General features: G+C 45.6%; 1 protein-coding gene and 2 long non-coding RNA genes across 4 annotated transcripts; 2 read left to right on the top strand and 1 right to left on the bottom strand.

Moving 5' to 3' along the window:
• The first annotated feature begins 374 nt into the window (after nucleotides 1-374).
• On the top strand, nucleotides 375-2,705 carry LOC135283730 (uncharacterized). 2 transcript variants are annotated; one of them, XR_010349381.1, is made up of 5 exons: nucleotides 375-530; nucleotides 951-1,037; nucleotides 1,810-1,934; nucleotides 2,092-2,313; nucleotides 2,416-2,705. It is a non-coding gene; the product is annotated as an uncharacterized LOC135283730 (long non-coding RNA). The 2 variants fall into 2 exon arrangements; XR_010349380.1 differs by having other exon boundaries at nucleotides 1,807-1,934.
• Nucleotides 2,706-4,178: 1,473 nt separating this feature from the next.
• Nucleotides 4,179-19,751, bottom strand: CA4 (carbonic anhydrase 4). The gene is made up of 8 exons (XM_064394556.1): nucleotides 19,482-19,751; nucleotides 10,355-10,405; nucleotides 9,726-9,896; nucleotides 7,760-7,917; nucleotides 7,533-7,625; nucleotides 7,158-7,221; nucleotides 6,898-7,061; nucleotides 4,179-5,728 (listed from the first exon to the last, which is right to left on the bottom strand). The coding sequence occupies exons 1-8, from the start codon at nucleotides 19,537-19,539 to the stop codon at nucleotides 5,540-5,542; spliced, it is 948 nt and encodes a 315-aa protein (XP_064250626.1). The 5' UTR covers nucleotides 19,540-19,751; the 3' UTR covers nucleotides 4,179-5,539.
• LOC135283601 (uncharacterized) lies at nucleotides 10,169-13,203 on the top strand. Its single transcript, XR_010349305.1, has 2 exons — nucleotides 10,169-11,542; nucleotides 11,675-13,203. It is a non-coding gene; the product is annotated as an uncharacterized LOC135283601 (long non-coding RNA).
• Nucleotides 19,752-20,073: the final 322 nt, after the last annotated feature.

Below are 20,073 nucleotides of genomic sequence, written 5' to 3'. Positions count from 1 at the left end.
ATGGGAGGAGAGGAAATTAATTTCGTTTTATATATCTTGCTGTTTTTCTGCAGTAAATGAACTGAGCTCTGAGGGGGTGCTGGATCCCTGTGTCCATGAGGGAACTCCTGTGTTTTCACCTCTGTCCCGAGGCCGAATCCTTGCTGAGCTCACTTAGGAGCACACGGGCAGGATTTTGGTGTTGGATAAACTTTACCTGAGGCATTTGCAAACTTTACCTCAGGCATTTGTAAACTTAACCTGCGGCATTTGGAGATCGCGGCCTGTGCACTGCCCGCGGTCCCGCCGGGCCCTCACGGCCACAGCCCCAAACAGCCCCGCGGCCGCAACGGGAATTGCACGGATTTTAAAGGGCGATCGGAACGTTTGTTCTTTAAGAGCTTTAATGCCCTTTTTTTTTTTTTTAGAATAAATCCATCGGGTTCCGTCACATGTGCGCTCCTATCTGTGGGATCATAAACCCCAACGTCCCGTTTATGGCCTGGCACTGCCACACGAACAAAGGGACAGCAGGAACCCGGCCCAGGGGGGTGAGGTGACACCAGAGCCCTTTTTGCAGTGCCCGATAAGGCACCGTGTTCCTGCCAATCAAAAAAAAAATTGTTTAAAAAAAGGGTTATAAAACTCTTGGAGGAAATGGAGCATTGGCAATTTTTCTGCTCCTAGCCTGCTCTGTGGGCTGAGCTCTCTCCATGCTCCTGGGACTGTCCCAGCTCCCAGTCCCCAAAATGTCTGAGAAATGCCAAGGATTTGGAGCCCTGGGATTCCCTGAGGAGGTGGGAATGAGAGCTGAATCCTCCTCTCCTCAGATGTGTTTGGCAGGAAGGGAATGTGGGGCATCGTCAGTCATGGAGGGTCTCAGCTTCACAGAGAAGCTTCAGCACCTCCACAGTTGATTTTTTGTCCTTATCATGCTTTTTTAAGACTTAAACTCCTTTTTTTTTCCTCAGGGAGGTGGCTGCTCTTTACCAGGATCATTCTTGTGTGTCCCAGTGGCTGCTGGGCTCCAGAACATGAGCCATTATGTTTTACTGCCTGTAAGAGAAGTATTTTGTGTAAAGCTGAGAGCTTTGTGTACCACAAACCCCAGTGGCTGGAGGCTTACAAAGATACTGCACTCTTGATAGGGATTGTCTATGATTTATTTGGAGTTTAATCTCGACATCAGCACAATCAGCAAAATGTTAAACTTCTCTGCCTTTCTTTCTCTCTCATAAATTCTTCATAACCACCCTCAATCTGAAAACTCATCCATCAAGATCTCTCAGTGCTGGGAACAAGGAGCAGCCCTGGTGGGGAGGGGAAGGGTGGTGGCGTTCTAAAGGTGATTCCACTTGATGGAAACCAATGTATTTTTGTGAAGCAATAAAAAAGGAAGGGCAGGGAAAAGTTTGAGTGGTTTGGAGTGGACTGTGGGGAAACAAAACTCATTAAAACAGTGTCATCTGTTTGGGTTTTCTTTTACATCAAACTGTGTTTGAGTGCTGGATGTCTGAATCACTTCAGAAGATATTAATAGGTAAAAGGTAATAAAATAACCCAAATTGATTACCATCTTATACCCTTTATGATATAACTTGAAATGCAAATTGCATTCAACTGCAAGAAGGGAAATAATGTGCCAAAGGCATTTCAATTAATTGCTGTAGTTAATTACACTCATAATTTTACTTGTGTGACTAATTATAATCAGCTTTTAATGGTGTATATGGATTTATTTCTGATACTAAAAGCCCCAAACAGCAGGTTATTTTTAGGAAATGCATTTAAACCTTGTGAATGAAAACTGCATGCTCCCATTCTCAGCAGTTGTCTTGGAGGAGCTGTGTCTGTTCAGGAGGAGTTTGGAGAAGATCAGGAGGGAAAAGTGTCCTGGTTGAGGCCACCGTGGCCCTGCTGTGCCTCCAGCTGGGGTTTCATTGCCTTTTCCACAGGTACACATAATTTCCCAGTAAATCCTACATTTCCTTTCTTTAAAAATCCAATTTACATATGAATTTCTCCCACACAAAGCATTTTCCACAGCCACCTCAGTTCCCAGGTAATTGTTTTTCTGTCATTGCACAGTTTTTAAATCCCATCTCATTTCAGTGCTTTGTGGAAGAAAATCACCAAGTCCACTTTAAACTCTATCAAAAAGAGCCTCCCATCTCCAAGAGTAATGATTTTTCATGGAATCATTTATAGAATAATAGAACCATTTAGGTTGGAAGAGATCTTTGAGATCCTTGAGTCCAGCTGGGATTTTTGGGGTGTTTCTCCTGTGCAATGGGATCATTGTTCCTGGAGCAGAGGGGCTTGATGTTACACCAGGTATTTATTAATTTATTAATCTCCACATTTATTAAACTCTAAAACCAGCCTGGGAAGTTTGATAGATCTCTCTGTAACCTTTTTTTTTCTTTTTGACCACAGGTGGATGAATGGATTTTTTACGTGGATTTGCTGTGTGACATCTTTTTAATGGGGATGGTGCTGGCGAGTGTTGTTTTCCCTGTGGAATCCACATCTGGCTGGACAAGGAAGGAAAGGACTGAGGAAAAACCTTTGTCCTTCTCTCCCAGCAGTCACAGAAAACTAATTTTGTCCAGGCAAGTTCATTTTGAGCTGGTGTTTTGTCACAGGAGGAGCTGATTGTAAGTGGAGTTGCCAAATTCGTCAGAATTCTTTGTGGATAATGTAAATACATTTCTAGTGAGTAATGATTTGGTTTCCTTGTCTCTCTGTGCTTCCTGAGAAAGATGTTTTGCTGAAAGCACATTGTATTAGGATTTTTTTTGTGCCTGCCCCTGCTGTCACCCCCTGCCCCTCTGATGACTGGGAAGGAGCAGTGCCTTCACCTCTCACACCTCTGAGCTGCTCTCAAACCAAGGTGCAGCCCAAAGGATTGCTTGTGGATGGGTTGTACAACCCCCTGTTTGTTTTATTTGTTTTAACTCCAATTTTAATTGCCAGCGTTGTTTCATTTTCCCCGGGACTGCAGCTTTCAGCCCCACAGCCATCAGCTCTGGCTCCAACATATGTGAAATGTATCAGTGCAGTTCTGTGCTAACCCCAATGGACATGGGAAAATAATGTTCTTGCTGGATCCTTCCAAAGGCTTCTGTTCCTCCCCCCACCCTTTCCTGTATCATGCCTTGGCTATTTGTCCTTCAGGGCTGACTGTCATTTCCTGGTGTCTTCACAATAAAAGAATTTCATGCCAAATGTGGCCAAGACAAAATTCCTGAAAACCAGCACCTCAGGTTACCTGTGGAACAGCAAATTGCTTTTCCATAACCATCCTCACAAAGCAAATCAGATATCCCACTCAAAACATTCTTGTCTTTTCCTAGGAAAAGGTTTTTTGGGGGGTTTTTGTTTGTTCCCTGCATTATCGCTGGTCCTGTCCTTGTCACCTCCTGCCCCAGAGCAGAACCTGGGTGCCAAGAGGGGCCCTGGGCAGAGCACAGCCTGGTCTCCATCCCTGTGACAGGAGCAGAGGGAGCATTTCCCTTTCCCTTACTGAGCACTGAGCCACTCAGTAAAAACACTGATCCTTGTCCAGGGAGATTTTATTCTCACTGGGCTTGGTGCTGAAGAGCTCTTACAGAAGACTCACCCTCTTTTCAGCAGAATTTCTTCTTCCTTGTAGTTCAGTTTTAATCTGTTTCATTGAGGCTGTGCCCTGTGATTTATCATTTATTATTAGCAGTAAATGACAGCTGAGCCAGATCCTGCAGGGTTTATTCCAACCAGCCCTTAGAGAGCTGCCTGTGAAATGAGAATTGAGGAAATAACCTGAAGGAGAGGGATGGTGCCTTTTGCACGCCTTGATGAGTGCAAAAGGCATTTCTCAGGTATCCCAAGGAGTGTTCCCATCACTGCTTCTAAAGCAGGAGTTCCCTGTCCTGGGAGCTGGGTGGGGTTGGGCACCAGCTCACCTGGGCAAGGTGCCAGGCTGCAGGAATCTGCTGAGTGCAGAGATCTCCCTGCGGAACAGAGCCCCCAACTCTGCTGACAGTGGAAACATCCCCAGGCACTGCACATCCCTGGCCCAAAAATGCAAACCCAGCCCTAACCCCAACCCTAAATATTGTGAAGAAAACAGGGGGGGAAAGTCACGTTCCTCTTCTGAGAGTTTATGGATTCCCCTTCAGCAAGGACGAAAGAAATAAAAACTCAGAACAATTCATATATAGGTCTGTTGTTCACCTTTAATATTTCATTTCAGTTGCATAAAAACACAGTTAAAGTATTAATCTTTCCTTTAAACTTAAATAGGTTCATTTGCTTTCCCATGTGGGTTTTTTTTTTTAAAGCTTTATTGATTGATTAATATGAAAATAATTTCCCTGCTTTTGGTGAGCTGTGATTGATCTCACTGCCAGGATTTTCCTGAAAATATATAAAGTCATCTCTGCAAACATTGCCCTTAAAGGAAAAAAAATACAAATCTGCTAATATGAAATCCTATTTTGCTGTGGCCAAAATCTAAAATCCTAAAAGAAGCTGTAACATGTTATATGGCACTAGCCAAAGAGAAATGTTATGTCCCTCTTCAGAGGGAGAACTAGAATAATACAAGGAAACCCCATTTCCCAATGTATTTTCTATAAGTAATTGGGTAAGATCTGAAGGAATTGGTTCAAACCACAGTCTTGGCAAAAACTATGACTCTTGACCACGTGTGACTATTGCAGGTATGCTACTATAAAAAATTATATATATAAAAGAAATATATATATATATATATGTAAGAAAGAGCCATTTCTTGAGCTGTCCTATTTTATAAGGCAAATAACAACTAGAAAGGATGATCAGAGTCTCCTGCTTCAGAAGCAGCCCTCCAAAGAGAGGGAATTTCCACAGATGTGCCTCTGGTCCGTGGGGATGAGCCTCCCTGCTGCTCCCAGCACATCACATCACACGGCATCCCAGAGAGGGATGAATAAATAACAGAGGAACCTGATAGCCCCAGCAGGAGACGGGGTGGAAGGAATCCAGTGTCCTTATCTGAAATTAGCTGAGATATTCTGAAGGAAGGAGGAGGATTTATGTGCTGGGTGAGTGCCCTTCCCTGGAGGGGATGAGCAGGTGCTGCTCCTGTGTGTGAGCATTTGATCTTTGCTCTGTGCTGTACCTTCAGGTAGGACAGAGTGGGGTTGTAGGAATTACTCCACATTTCAGTGCCACATTTGCAGAGCTGAATGTAAACGTGCTCCAAACCAACCCCTTCACAGGCACTTAAGAACAGATTCCTCTCCGAGGTTCTCTGTGCAGCTCCTTCCAGTGCTGCCTTAAAACTACAGCATAATCCAGACTAACGCTTTCTCTGAGTGTATTGGCTTTTAAAATGGAATTTTCATTGCTTTATCTCCCAGTTCCTTTGCGTTCTGGTGGTTTGGGTTTCACCAGAGCAGCACAGAAGCCCTTGGTTAATATCTGGAGGAGGACAAAGCTATTCTGCACTGGGACACAATTCATGAGAGGCTGAGACAAGGAACAGCAAAAATAACAAGAAATGAAGGCCCAGGACGCTGAGTGAGGCGGGGAAGGCTCAGTGGGACAGAGAGCTGAGGGTGCAGGTGAGGGCCAGGGCCAGCAGCAGCAGCTGCGCCGTGGGCAGGGCGGTGCCAGCCCCTGACCAGAGCACCGTGCGCGAGTTCAGGGGCTGCACCGGCCGGAAATTCTCCATCATGGGAGTGGAGTTCTTCCCATCAAAGTGCAGTGCTGCGAACTGGGACAGCTGCAAAACACAACAGCTTGTTAAATCTGCTTCCACAACTCTGGGAGCTGTCCTGTTGCCAAGGTCGGGTTTTGAACCTGAGGGTTTAATGGGTGCCTGAAACCTCGCAGGAAAGGCCCTGGCAGAGGCCACTGGACAGGTCACCGAGTGATGGCTCCTTCCAGCCCTGGCAATCACGGGCACTTCCTCTGAGTGGGGCCAAAAGCTCTGTGCAGCCCCAGGACTGGCTCCCCCAGAGCCCCTGACGCACGCGGCACCAGCCCCGGCCACCACCTCAGGGTGACACAGGCAGGAACAGCAGGAATTCTGTCCTTGGGCAGGCTCCTGGCTGCCCTGTGTGACCCTGGGCTGTGCTGGGACACTGACAGTGCTCAGGGCAGGAATTCTGTCCTTGGGCAGGCTCCTGGCTGCTCTGTGTGACCCTGGGCAGTGCTGGGGCACTGTGGCAGTGCTCAGGGCAGGAACAGCAGGAATTCTGTCCTTCTGTCCTTGGGCAGGCTCCTGGCTGCCCTGTGTGACCCTGGCTGTGCTGGGGCACTGTGACAGCACTCAGGGCAGGAATTCTGTCCTTGGGCAGGCTCCTGGCTGCCCTGTGTGACCCTGGGCTGTGCTGGGACACTGACAGTGCTCAGGGCAGGAATTCTGCCCTTGGGCAGGATCCTGGCTGCCCTGTGTGACCCTGGGCTCTGCTGGGGCACTGACAGCACTCAGGGCATGCTGTGAGTGAGGAGCTGAACTGGCTCTGGGCCAGGCTGTGTGATCTCTGCACAACCTGTGTTTCCCAAGCATTCTTAATTCCATCTCCTCTTCCTGCCTGCAGGTTGAAACTGGGCTGCTTGATGCTGGTGGGCCCAAGGTTTGGGGTTGGAATTATTGTCCTGACAATGGGGGAAAAGCCATGGAGCTGAGGAGGGACCACGTGGCAGCAGTGGAAGTGCTGCTGACGAAGCCCTGAGCTTGGGGGGGTTTCTTGGCTCTCTCCTCACGCCGTCATTTCCCCTTCCTGCCCCTTTCCTGCCATTTTCTGAGGGGTGATTTAACAGGGTCAGTCAGCTGGCAGCACGTTGAGGCTGCTGCCCAGTGAGGGTGTGTGGGGAGCCAGGCACTGAGGAGTCACCCTGCAGCCCAGGGACACCACAGAGCCTCCAGGCCGTGCCTCTGCCACTCACCTGGTGCTGGCTGAGCTCCACTGGCGTCTCAAAGACGGTCCAGATGACGTCCTGGTAGCAGTCAGGGGTGGTGAGGGACCCCTGGTAGCGATAGTACCTCCCAAGGTCTTCCTCAGCTGGGAGGAGAGAGCTCAGTGGCACAGGATCCACCGTTGCTGATTGCCCTGGAAAAACCACGGGGGGAAATCCCTTGTAATGCTTGTGGCTGCAGGTTTTGCCCACATTTTTCCTCATCCCACACAGCTTGTGGAACCCCTTACCTTTGTATTTAATATTCTTTAATTCATTCAGTAGAGTTTCGTAGTTTTCATTTTTTTTGTCAGCCTGAAAGGGAAATATTTTCATTCCACATCGTGTATTTCTCTACAAGTGGTTGCTTTTAATCAGTGAATAAAACAGAATAAAACAGAAAAGGGCCACAAGAAGAAATAACAGCAAGGAGGATGTAGAAAAAGGGAGAGGAACTCAGTGCTGGCAGAATGCCTGCAGAAGATAGGCAGGTTAAATCTTGGGCTACTGTAATGTTGACATAAACGTAAAATAGTGACATAAACACAAAATAGTGACATAAACAATCCCTCAGCCAAACTGCTGGCTGAGATTTGGGAGGGGCAGTTGAAAATTTCCCTGCCTACCTTTACAAAGAAGGCCAACACAGCCAAACCATCTTTAGTTTTCTTGGCTTCTGTCACATCTGAAACATCTTCTCTGATGTGGACGATGTGAAACTGGAACACAACAGCCAAGGACAATTATTTCCACCTCAGACCTCCCATGGGGAACTAGCCAAGAGATTTGTGAGCAGGATCTCAGAGTTGCAGAGTTCTGGAGTGAAAGCCATGCTCCCCTCAGCCCCACCTACCTCCATGGGGTATTTCTCTCCATCTATGCTGTGCTCGGAGCCAGGGATGTTTTGTTGCCCTCCCAGGACTCCCCAGTGAAAATGGAATTCTACTGCCTTGTATTTTCTCTCCAGGCCTCCTCCTCCGATTTTAGGGGATGCGTCTAGTGCCACTTTAACTGGGGAAAAAAAGCATAAATTGTTTTAAAGGAGAAGAGCAGGTCCTACATTAACAGTATGTGAGAGCAGAGATGTTCTTGAGATTCAAATTCATCTTCACGTTCTCACTTGGCTTTTCAGGCTGAGTGTTCCAGAAATTCTGCTCTGTAGAAACTGAACTTCTACAAAATCATGGCTGAGTTTTATTTGAGGTTAATTCTAACCATTATGACCTCTGGAGTCAGAGCTTCTTATACCTCTCAGAAGACCTTATATTCCTTCTTTTTTTTTCCTAAAACCAAACCTCTATCAAAGTAAATTTGATCCCAGTTTATTTGGGTTTTAACCATCATTTTAATCTCCTGTTTTCTGCACTCTAACATTTCCTTGGGCCAGGGTTTAAAGATATTCTGTTTTAGAGTAGTGCTGCAATTTAAGGCTAAATCATACATATTTGAGATATACTTTAAAATGTTGCTTTTTGTGACCCCCACATTATGCACAGCACTTCTCCTTGCATAGGAAAATTCTGGATTGCAGCCCCAGAGGAAAATTCTGGATTGCAGCCCCAGAGATTTCATTTCTGTTCTGAATTCCAAATGAACTTGGAGAGTGCATGAGTCATTTAGTTCCTTTGCTTTTTAATCCGTAAATGGATGAGTCAGATGTCTTTGTGGGCTCTGTTTATTTAGCTTAAGACCTTTGAGACAGCGACCTTTGCTATGTGCCCATCACGGGACATAATGAGGGTCTAATCTCACCTGCAGCCTCTAATTGCAGCTGTAATTTAAGCAATAACGTCCTCATTTAGTACGGGAATTGGCTGCCTTCAGAAGGAAGAGATTTTAAAAGCCCAGATTAAACCCTAATCCTTATGCATGGCTGGGGAAGATGAGGAGCAGTCCTTATAAATATTAATTTTGATGTAAAAGGGACTGTAATTGGACATTCCGGAATATCACCCTCTAATGGGAAAGTCATTAATCCATATATTAATGAGAAGTCAAAACATTCCTTTTTCTTGTGGTCTGCCACAATTTCTGGCTGTTAAAATCTCCCCAGCTGCCTTCCCACCTGTCCCTTTTAAATCAGGAAATATTTGCCACTTGCTCTTTCTGCTTTGAGGATTTGGCAGTTTAAACAACCCATCCAAGACTTTTAAAACACCTACAGGTAACTTTAAAAAAAAATTAGATTACAGGCTTATTTTTAAAGTCGAAATAATTGACCATAATTTTTTTGGAGCAGCATCCTCAGTATTGTGAAGGAAGGTGGAGGAAGAGGAACAGCTCTAAATTACTGTTAATTGATTCAAGGTTTACTGATTCACTAAGTAGCTGATCAACATCAGATAACTTCTGTGTGCAGAGAAAACAGGTCTGAATCTGAGAAGAATATAGCTCATTATTTAAAGAACTAATAACACCCAGCTCTGAGAATGACTTTCCCACAGCAGGTTTTCTCCAGCAGGATTCTTTGTGCAGAGGCAAGAGTTGGACAGGAGCAGCCCAGGAATGAAGTGGTTTCAGCAGAAAATGATCAAATTCTGCCCAAATTCTTGTCCTGCCCCCAGCTCTGGACTCTGCTTGGGTTAGGGGGGTTTTATTTAGAGCTTCTGTGACACCTCCAGCTCCGTTCCTGCTGGGGCGTTCAAGAACCACGTCCAACCCCAAAACTTCATCATTCCCACAAACTTCCCAAGAAAATTTTGACGCCAAAATCTTTCTGGGGGCTTCACTTCTGCAGCAGAGGGCTGGGATCCCATCTGTGCTCCTGGGGCCTGGAAGGAAATCCCAAATGCAGGCCAGGAGAGCTGGGCAGCACTTGCCTGTGTGGCCGTTGTTCTGCAGGTCCCACCTGGCAGAGCCCCTCACGCCGTACCCCTCAAAGCTCAGGGGCTGCAGGCTCCTGTCCAACCGCACATTTCGGGTGATGATGTTGACAGGGGACTGCCTCTCCCCTCTGCACGCCTCGTGCAGCTGGTGCCACTGGGCAGGACCTGCTCGGGAGGGAGAAAATGGGTTGGTTTTTTACCCTGTAGACAGCAAATCCTCGAGGAAACCAAAGCGCCCAACCAAAACGGGGCATTCGGGACATCACCCCAGCTTCTGGGGTGAGTTTTACTTTTGTGTATTTGATTTTTACATTTGTGTATTTGATTTTTACATTTCTGTATTTGATTTTTACATTTGCGCATTTACATTTTTACATTTGTGCATTTACATTTTACATTTATTTGTACATTTCTACATTATCCTTGGTCGACACAAAATGAGCAGTTACCACAAGCACCCAGGGCTTCAAAATTCCCTGTTTAGCACTGAAATGGTCACAAATATGTGACCACGAGGCACTAAAGGCCGAGTGCTGTGGATTTTTTGCATTATTTCTCTCAGCAGCCCTTTGCAGAGCAGGAGAATCACCAATGTGATTGGGAAAATAAATGGCTTGCAGTACCTTTACACTGGGGCAGCTCACACTTCTGGGACCGGTAGCACCAGTGGCCCACTAAAAAACAGGAAATAAAACAGGTGAATGAAAATCTGTACAAATAATGCCCCCCAAAAGCAGCAGGGCAATGGGTTGGCAGCTCTGCCCCCTCCAGATCCCCTCCTGATCTCTCATAAACCACTTTATAGCCATTAATGGCCCCCCAAGAACCTGTGCTGGCAGGAATCTTTAGATTCAGAATTCTGAATGGGCTGCAGTCCTAAAGAATTTGATTTTCAAACCTTGGCTTCCTCAGCTTTCTTGAGGCAGAAGTTCCACATTTGAATATATGCAGTGTTACAGCAAATTTCCTTTTATCAGCTCTGCACTTGCCAGCCTCTCACAGACCTGTAAATTCACTTATCTCAGCCTGTTCCAGGAACTCCTTTGAAGTTTACCTGGGGAAGAATTCTGGGAAATGAAGGATCTCACTTCCTGCAGCACCTGGGGATCTTTGCTCTAACTCAGCCGTGCTCCCCACAGGGATGGATGCAAAATTCTGCAGCAGAACATCTGAATTTTACTTTTTCATTGTCAAAAGAAACACAAAATTCAGAGGACAAGAGCTGATTTAATTTTATGTGTTTGTCTAGTTAGGACAGTAGGATTGTTTTGTTTATCCCAAGTTGCTTCAGTGTTTCTTTATTTATTCTAAACTTTAAATTGACTTTGACAGGGGTAGTTCTCTTTGGCTATTTAACTTCAGTCCATAACAATTCAAACCCTCTTATAATGATGATTGATACCACACCTTCTGTTTGCTTGTGATTAGTAAATTATAGGCATTTTAATAAATGGCTAATCAATTTTTAGGATAATTACGGAGGAGCCCTGTCACTTGACTGGTAATTACCTTAATTGGTAATTTATAACACACCTGCTGGAAGGCTTTTAACACCTTTATCTTGATATCAGTGGCATAACAATGCACCCATCCATTAAGGGTTTAGAAGTTATAAATAGAGAATTGTTGCAGAACCTGAGCAGCTGTGACACAGAGGGAGACCTCGTGGCAATTAATATAACCTTAAAAAATGACAGTTTCTGGTTTTCTTTCACAAAAACGAAATTTCTGCTGAAAACTACAAACAATGTTTCCTCACTTTGTAGCTTAGCAAGACTGGGAAGAAAAACAAACTTTGCTTTTTTTGTGTGGTAAGAACTGCAGGGATTTCTATGTTGTTACCCAAAAACTGGGTTTGACGAGGTTTTATCCTTTTGGCAGATTTTTAACACGCACAAAACTTCACTTTCCAGCACTGATTGTTGCTGTTTTCATCTTTCCAGGACTGTGGCACCGAGCTCTTCCTCATCCCCACAGGAAAGTTTCCAGCACAGGATGTCACAGTGCCTTAATCAATATTGTAATCAATGAATTAAAATGATTAATTTCCATTTGTTGCAGAATGGCAGCTGAGCTGATCTCCACGTGTGTTTTCACACGGATCAAAGGCTCCAGGTGTGGTTCTGGCAGCTGCTCTGGGGTCGGTGTGAACTTTTAACAATCCCAGCAGCCTGGGACTGGGAGTTTCTTGGCAATTTACACACGAAGGAACCTTCAGGTGTGAAAAAAACCCAGCAGGAATAACCTGGAAGGATTTGCTGCCAAATCTTTGGGATGGAAAGCAGAGGGGGAAGGTGAGAGCTCCAGGCTGGGAGTTCCAGGAGGTTTCACAGTGGAGTGGGAGCATGGCCTGGACATCAAAGCATTTCTGCAAATCCGATTTTCCAGGTGTGAGCCACAGCTGGGAGCCAGGACAGCAGCGTGGAGGCTGTGGGGATTTTAAACCTCTATGTGGAGATTTTAAACCTCTACCCTGGAACCACCAAATTCAAAGAGAGCCACAGGGGGAAGGGGAATTATCCCCAGATTGTGCTGGTCCTGAGCCAGGGGAATGGAAATGGGTTCTGTCCCACCCTTCCCAAACACAGAAATCTCAGAGTTTTTACCCCCTGAGTTTTTACCCCCTGAGTTTTTACCCCCTGAGGTGTCTGGCAAGTTGTGCCAAATAAACCTCTCAATATTCACCTCTCAATAAACTGACACTTGAGAACACCACAGATCCTCCAGCCTGGGCGTCAAAATGATGGGGAGAAAAAGTTGAATAAAATAAAATTTAATTTTGAAAACCCAGCCCTCAGTGGCTACAGCTGCCTCACATCCAGCACTCAGGAGTGTTTCATAATCATTATCTGATTTTTGCATCTTTCCACCAAATTCCCAATGTCTCTGAACAAGGTAAGAATTGTGTTTGCTACCAAGTGCTTACCACACTTGTGGGTGGATGATATCAGTGAAGTAGAAGAGCACATAAATCCAGCATTTCATAAGAGAAATGTCCTTGAAGCTGTTAAACCTTGAAGAACGAGCTAATTAAACATTACAGAATGCCTGAGCAAACAGTGGATTCATGTTTAGTGTGAATTAGGGCTGGTTTTTTTGGTTTGGTTTTTTTTTTTTTGATTGGCAGCAATGGAACATTGGGGAACAGGAGCCTTTGTGTGGCTGCTGCTCAGGCCCTGAGGAGGAAAATTTACATTTGGATTTGATGGGAGTGGGATGTGAGCCTCCCTCCCTGTAGGAACCTTGCATGACAATGGCTCTTTCTTCCCCTGAGCTTTGGGGAAGCTCCTTGTCACATCCAGGCAGCTCTCCCTGGTTTTAGGCAGGATTATGGCCTCAGGCACGTTGTCCAGGCCACTTGGAATTGTCCAGAGGCTCCTGCCACTTCCCTTGGAAGAGTTTTGCACAGTGCATTAGGCCACGCTGTCAGGAAATGTTTCCTATTTAATAGCTTACATTTTCCACTTCCTTATCTGCATCCCATCACTCCTAGAAATATCACCGAACCACCCTAAACAATTCTTTTCCCTCCCTGGTGTTTACAGCCTCCAAACAGTTCCCTCTTCATCTGCAGTTCCTGTCCTGGCTTCATTCATCTTTTGTCCCCTCTGACAGCGCTGCCTTCACCCTCCCACTGCCCCCTCTTCCAAATCTGCCTCTGAGCCCCATTTTTTATGGGGTCTGGGAGCCCTCAGGTCCCACCCTGCTCTGCTCTTCCCATCCAACCTCAGCTCCCACTCTCTCTTCCCTGCAGCTCATTTTATTGCTGGAAGAACACAGGTTTTCAGTGGTTTAGGGAGGGATTTTTTGTTTGTTTTTATGGTTGAGGTGCTGAAATCATTGCTGTGACATACATACCCTGCTCTGCTCTTCCCATCCAACCTCAGCTCCCACTCTCTCTTCCCTGCAGCTCATTTTATTGCTGGAAGAACACAGCAGAAAGTGAGGTTTTCAGTGGTTTAGGGAGGGATTTTTTGTTTGTTTTTATGGCTGAGGTGCTGAAATCATTGCTGTGACATACATACCCTGCTCTGCTCTTCCCATCCAACCTCAGCTCCCACTCTCTCTTCCCTGCAGCTCATTTTATTGCTGGAAGAACACAGGTTTTCAGTGGTTTAGGGAGGGATTTTTTGTTTGTTTTTATGGTTGAGGTGCTGAAATCATTGCTGTGACATACAGATATAAAAATATATAGACACAGATAAAGATGAAGATATAGATGAAGATATAGATATGCACACCTGGACTCACTGTATGATCAATTCCATCTCTCTCTTACATTTTATTATGGATTTATCCTTGATTTCAGTGGTTCTGCCCCATCCCACAGGTGTCACCTTGACTTTATTTGGTTTAGCTTAGGGTAGGGCTGGACAGGGCTGCCTCTTCCTCCACAGAGTTCAGCACAGTTAAATTTAGGGAGTCTCTCTTGGCACGTGAGCAGTCCCACTTATCTCTGGAATTTACAACTGGTTCCTGCCCAAGCTGCTTCTTGGCACGGGGGAGGCCGAAAAAACAATACAAATTACGTATTGTTTTCATTTCACTGCAAACATTTTCAATTGTTTTAGCTATCAAGCCTCGTTTGGAAGCTCGGGACAAAAAAATAAATTAAATCTTGGTGCAGTTGAGACCTCCCTGTCCTGCCCGGGGGGGTGGGAGGTGCTGCTGGCCGGGGGCCAGGCTGGAGCAGCCCTGCCAAGGTGCTGTTGTGAGATCTAGGAAAAGACCCTTTGGCTCTTTGGACCACGCTCAGATTGTCTGAATTCCATCAAAATTCCCAAATCTGCTCTGTCCCACTGTGCGCTGCTTGCTGCCCTACTTGGAGCTGCTGGGCTGAAAATGCCATTTAACCTGTGAGCCACTGAAACAGCCTGAACTGCCTCAACTCCTGCTTCTGAGACAGGGGCTGTGCTTCATTCACCTTCTGTTTTGCCCTTTTTATTATTATTATTATTATTATTATTATTATTATTATTATTATTATTATTGCATTTTTATTATTATTTTTGCAGGTTTTATTGTTATTTTTGTGGGTTTTATTATTATTTTTGCGGGTTTTATTATTATTTTTGCTTGTTTTATTATTATTTTTGCTTGTTTTATTAACAATATTGAGCCTCTGGGAGTGTCAATGACCTTTTTGCCCGGGACAACAGGAATGTCCTGTGTTGGTTTTTGATTCAAATCCCTCCTGTCTTTCACCTGAGTCCTCTGTTTGTCCCTTTGGCCTCCTGTCCCCCTTCCAGCCACCCTGCCTGGCCATTCCCTGCTCTCCTGGTGGTCCCAGTGCCCATCCCAGAGCCAGGGATGCCCCCAGAGCTCTCCCTGCTCTGCTGTCCTGGCTCCTCAAATCCATCCCCAAAATCTGCTCTCACCTCTGCATCCTTTTCTAGCAAAATGGCAAAAGCTGGGTTTGCATGGGATTTATTTTTAGGTTTGGCATGTGTTGGGCCCATCCTATTTTTAGCTGGCTTTGTGAAACTTTCTATTTTTAGTGCAAAAGACAAAACAAAAGCAATTGTTACTTAAGCCTGTCTTTCTAATTAATGGGATTGCTGAGCATATAGGCATGAGAATATTTCTGCCTCCTGAAGCATGACACATCCTCAGGAAGCCCCAGTCACCCCTCTGACAGACAAAACCAGTTCCAAAAGTTCACCTCGAGGTTTGAGAGCCTCTGCAAGCCCATTCACTGCTCCTCACTTTGAACCTGAATTTGATTTTCCCTGGGGACACACACACACCTTCATGCAGGCACAGTGCAGGGGGTGATGGGGAGCTGGCCCTGCAAATCAGCTTTATTGTGGAGGTGAAGCCTGGCGAGGCTGCACGTCTGATGTTTGTCATTGCACACATAAATCAAAGCTGCATGAGGCCTCTGGAACAGACACAAACTGCAGGGAAAATCCAAAGGGGCTCCGGGATTCTGGATATGAACAATTTAACATCTGCAAACGACTTCCTCTGTGTCAGAGAGCAGGGGAAGGTTTTCAGCTGGGACCTGTGATCCCCTGCTGCAGATAATGTGCCCTCAGAAATGTCCTGTGTCAAAGGCAGGAGCTGTAACAAAAAATGAGCATCCAGGGCTAAGGTGATTTCCTCCTGTGAGGGGTTTTGCTTTGCTTTCTGTCATAAAAATGCAACTCAGATTTGTTTATTTTGAAGTACTTTTAAAATTTAATTCAAACAAATCACTCGGTAGCTTTGCTGGCCTCTTGCAGCCTTTTATGCTGAGCTTTTGATGGCTGATCCTGTGGCTAAAAATATGACTAAAAATCTAATCACAGGCCATTGGATAGATGCTGGAACACAACAAAGCATCTCCTGCAATGCCACAGGCAGGGAAAGAGCCTGCACTGAGACAGACCCTGCACTTGGCAGCTTCTCTACGAGACCTCAAGGTTTCTGCTGTTTTTTTTCCAAAGTGCCAAAGGCTTTTCTGCTTCCAACATCCCAGTGGAAGAGCCAGGAGGATCCGTGGGGAAATCATGGATAAAACTGAGCGGGATCATCCTCATCCCTGGGGAAGGGGCAGCAGGGATGGAGACTCCAGAGGTGACCCAAACCCCTCACAAGGGTAATTCCATAATTCCTGTGGCTCCCTGCCTTTTCTCTCTGTTCCAGGTCTTACATTGCATTTATTATCCTTGCTTTAATCAGCTGAAAATGCAACTTTTCACCCCAGAGTGTGTCCAAGTTCACCAGCATCCCAACTTTGCCAGCTCTAAAATGGCTTTGGAGCCCAACCATAAAACTGTGTGCAGTTCCACTAGAACTGGAAAGGGAAGAAGTCACAGCATCTTTTTATTTCTTTTTTTTTTTTTTTTTTTTTTTACAATGCTGATGGAGCTCTCAGGGGTATTTTGTATATTTTGTACCTGAAAGGCCCTGAGGAAACCCCAGAGTGAGAATTGATGCCAATGTCCGCATGGTTATGTAAATTTAATGTTTGTGACGGGTAAAAGCATGTGAGCAGAAATATAGAAAATTAGAGGGATCTAATCTCATCTAAATGAGAGGAATGTCCTATCAGGCAGCAATCTTTTGGAGCAGCAGAGCATGGACTGTGGGAGATTTGTCTCCTCATGGCTGAGTCCTGCTCTGTGATAAAGCAAAAGGTTAAAACGTGCTGGGGTTCATTCCATTCCCCCTGAAGAAAATTAATTTTCAGTGACTTTGCTGTAACCCCCAGCCCAGAGCTGCTGGAGGGATGGACAGGGATGGATGGATGGATGGAGGGATGGATGGATGGATGGATGGATGGAGGGATGGATGGATGGATGGATGGATGGATGGATGGATGGATGGATGGATGATGGATGGATGATGGATGGATGGATGGATGGATGATGGATGGATGGATGGATGGATGGATGGATGGATGGATGGATGGATGGATGGATGATGGATGGATGGAGGGATGGAGGGATGGATGGATGGGTGGATGGATGATGGATGGATGGATGGATGGATGGTGGATGGATGGATGGATGGATGGATGGATGGATGGATGGATGGATGGAGGGATGGATGGATGGATGGATGATGGATGGATGGATGGATGGATGGATGATGGATGGAGGGAGGGATGGATGGATGGATGATGGATGGATGGATGATGGATGGATGGATGGATGGATGGATGGATGGATGGATGATGGAGGGATGGAGGGATGGATGATGGATGGATGATGGATGGATGGATGGATGATGGAGGGATGGAGGGATGGATGATGGATGGATGGATGGATGGATGGATGGATGGATGGATGGATGGATGGATGGATGGATGGATGGAGGGATGGATGGATGGACAGATGGAGGGATATCCCTCACTCTCACGAGGTTTGGAGCATTCCTGCTGGAAATTGCAGACACTTTGTCTCTCTTTTCCCCCAAAACAGAACCAGAGGGTCCCTGAGCTCTCAAAGGAACCAGACAAGAAACCCGAGGGGGATCAGAGCAGCTGTAAATGGAACACACTGAGACCTGGGTGAGGATGAGGTTTCACCCCTGGGCAGGTGCCTGCACCAGCCTGCCTCAGTTTCCCTCTCCTACAACAGGGATAATGCCCCTCCCTTCCTTAGGAAGCCCTCTAAGGCCTGTGAATGGTGATTTAGAGCCCCAGGTGCTCTGCTGTTCAGACAAGGCTGGCAGCAATTCCAGATTAGCAATCAGTCATTTCACTGTTTCAGTGAGGTGAGTTATCAGCTGCCCAGGTGGAGCTGGGCTCAACGAGCTGATCAGACCCAGGCTGGTTCTGACAAGTGGCAAGTCAGGAAGGAAAGGTTTATTCTTAAAAAAAAAAATATAGATAACAACAAGAAAGAATACAAGGAGGAATTTCAGCTGATTCTCAACAGTGGAGTTTCTGGAAATGTTAGCCTTTAACTTCATAGATTGTATCCTGTGGAGCTGCTGCCAGAGGAAAGTTTGGAGAAGAAGGTGCAGAGAGCAAATTTCTTGTGTATTAATGACTGTGTAATTTGGTCCACACTCAAGGAAAAACGTGCAAATAATCAGGGGGGCAAAAACTGCCAAATTATCATCTAAGCATTCCCCGTGTTACTTCCTTCTGATAGAGAGGTAAACCCTAATTATTAACACCAATCTAATCAAGTTACAAGGGTCTTCTAGATAGTCTTTAGGTTTGCCCAATAAAGCCCCTAATGGGGCAGTAAATTTGGCAAATAGTTGATAGCCAGGGGTCGATCAGAAGCCAACACGAGGGGCAGACTTTGGAAAAGAAAAGCTTTTTTTAGTGTTTGTGCTCACCTGGCCCAGGTGGGGCAGCCCCTGCAGGGAGAGCAGCCCTGCAGCAGAGGGAAAGGCTTGGAATTCCAGCTAAGAATGGGGGAAAGCCAAGCTGCTGAGGGACAGGGAATTCATTAGGAGCAGAGAAATAAACACAGGGAAGCCCTTGAGGACTTTTGGAGCAGCTCTGAACCTTGATCTGCTTTAACAGCATCTGCCTTGAGCAGATCTCAGGGCAGCACTTCCCCCTGCTCCTGCCGGGTCCCTTTTCTCCTGGCTGCACTCTGCTCTATTTTAGTGCAAACAATGGACCCTTGGTCACTTTGAAGAGCTGCAGTGTTTCATTTCGAGCCTCTGTGCTGGTATTTGCATAGGAAAAGGGATTTATTCAGGGCTGCTGATTGAACAGAAGCAGGGGGAAAAATACCTCCTGCATTTTTCAATACCAATTATAGATCACTATTTAATTGAGCCATCCTAAGTGCACAGTGTACTCATAGTGTCCAGGGAGCAAAAATAGATGGGGCTGCTGGGCTGATGCAGCAAAGACATATTGTTCTGTCTCCCTCAGCAGAATTTCATCTTGGATCATACACAGCAAAGCAAAGGGAGTAGAAATGTCAAACAAGAGATTTCTTTCAAGTTTCAAGGGATTTTAAAGATAAAGAAATTAAGTTTTGGTATTTTAAATACACATACATAATAAAATACAGAGATCAAGTCAAAGCTCATTGATTTTTCTTGGAGGAGGAAGGCAGATAGAATCTCTAAAGGTGAAAAGAAACCCCCAAAGCACTCATTCATTCACGAGAAAAGCATGTCCTTGATATTTTAACACAAAAAATAAAAGGCAGAGAAATAAATCAATCAATCATCCTTCATTTACCAGAGAGAAGAATCAGAGAGCCTGCACTGCATGTCCTGATAGTCAGAAACAACTCAGAAATAAGAGAAACCTTAAGGTGGGGTTAGAAAGAGCAGGGAAGGACTTACCTACTGCCTCTGTCTTGAGAATGTGCAGGCAGAGCACAGCAAGGAGCAGCAATTCCATTCTCCAGATTAAATAGGCTCCGTGTTGAAACCAGAATTGATTGGACTCCTCAGGATGTGATCACATTTCTGCTCTCAGTTTTATACTGGAGTAAGTAGTCCAGGACAGACCTGAAAGCCATAGCAGGAAGGTGAACTCCTCCCCTTTGTAATTTCTCCAGATTTGCCCTGCTCCTGATTTGCCTGAATTTATTCATTCTCCAAAGTGGATGGCAAAAGGAGTGAGGCTTTCTGGCACTGAGCAAGGAGCCTCAGTGAATGTCTGAGGTTTTGTAACCTGCACAGCTTCAGCAGCCAGAGTGAAATGCCACATTTTAATTTACTGGGAGTTTTTCCCCTGGCAGCCTCGTGACATTCAATTAATACGTGTGTTAATGTTTCCTTTAAAAAAAAACCCAGGGAGACAAATAAAACCCCAACTCCCCCTCACTTCTACCCCCCAGCTCTCCAAACAGGATTGGAGTTGATTTGTGGGACTGGAAAATGGGAATTCCATGTGCAGCAACAGGAAATGTTAATTAGGTGACATACAACA

Source organism: Passer domesticus, chromosome 19 (genome assembly GCF_036417665.1).
Source record: "Passer domesticus isolate bPasDom1 chromosome 19, bPasDom1.hap1, whole genome shotgun sequence".
In the NCBI taxonomy this organism is placed as follows: Eukaryota; Metazoa; Chordata; class Aves; order Passeriformes; family Passeridae; genus Passer; species Passer domesticus.
Note: the sequence above shows the minus strand (reverse complement) of the source record. Positions and strands in the feature narration are given on the sequence as shown.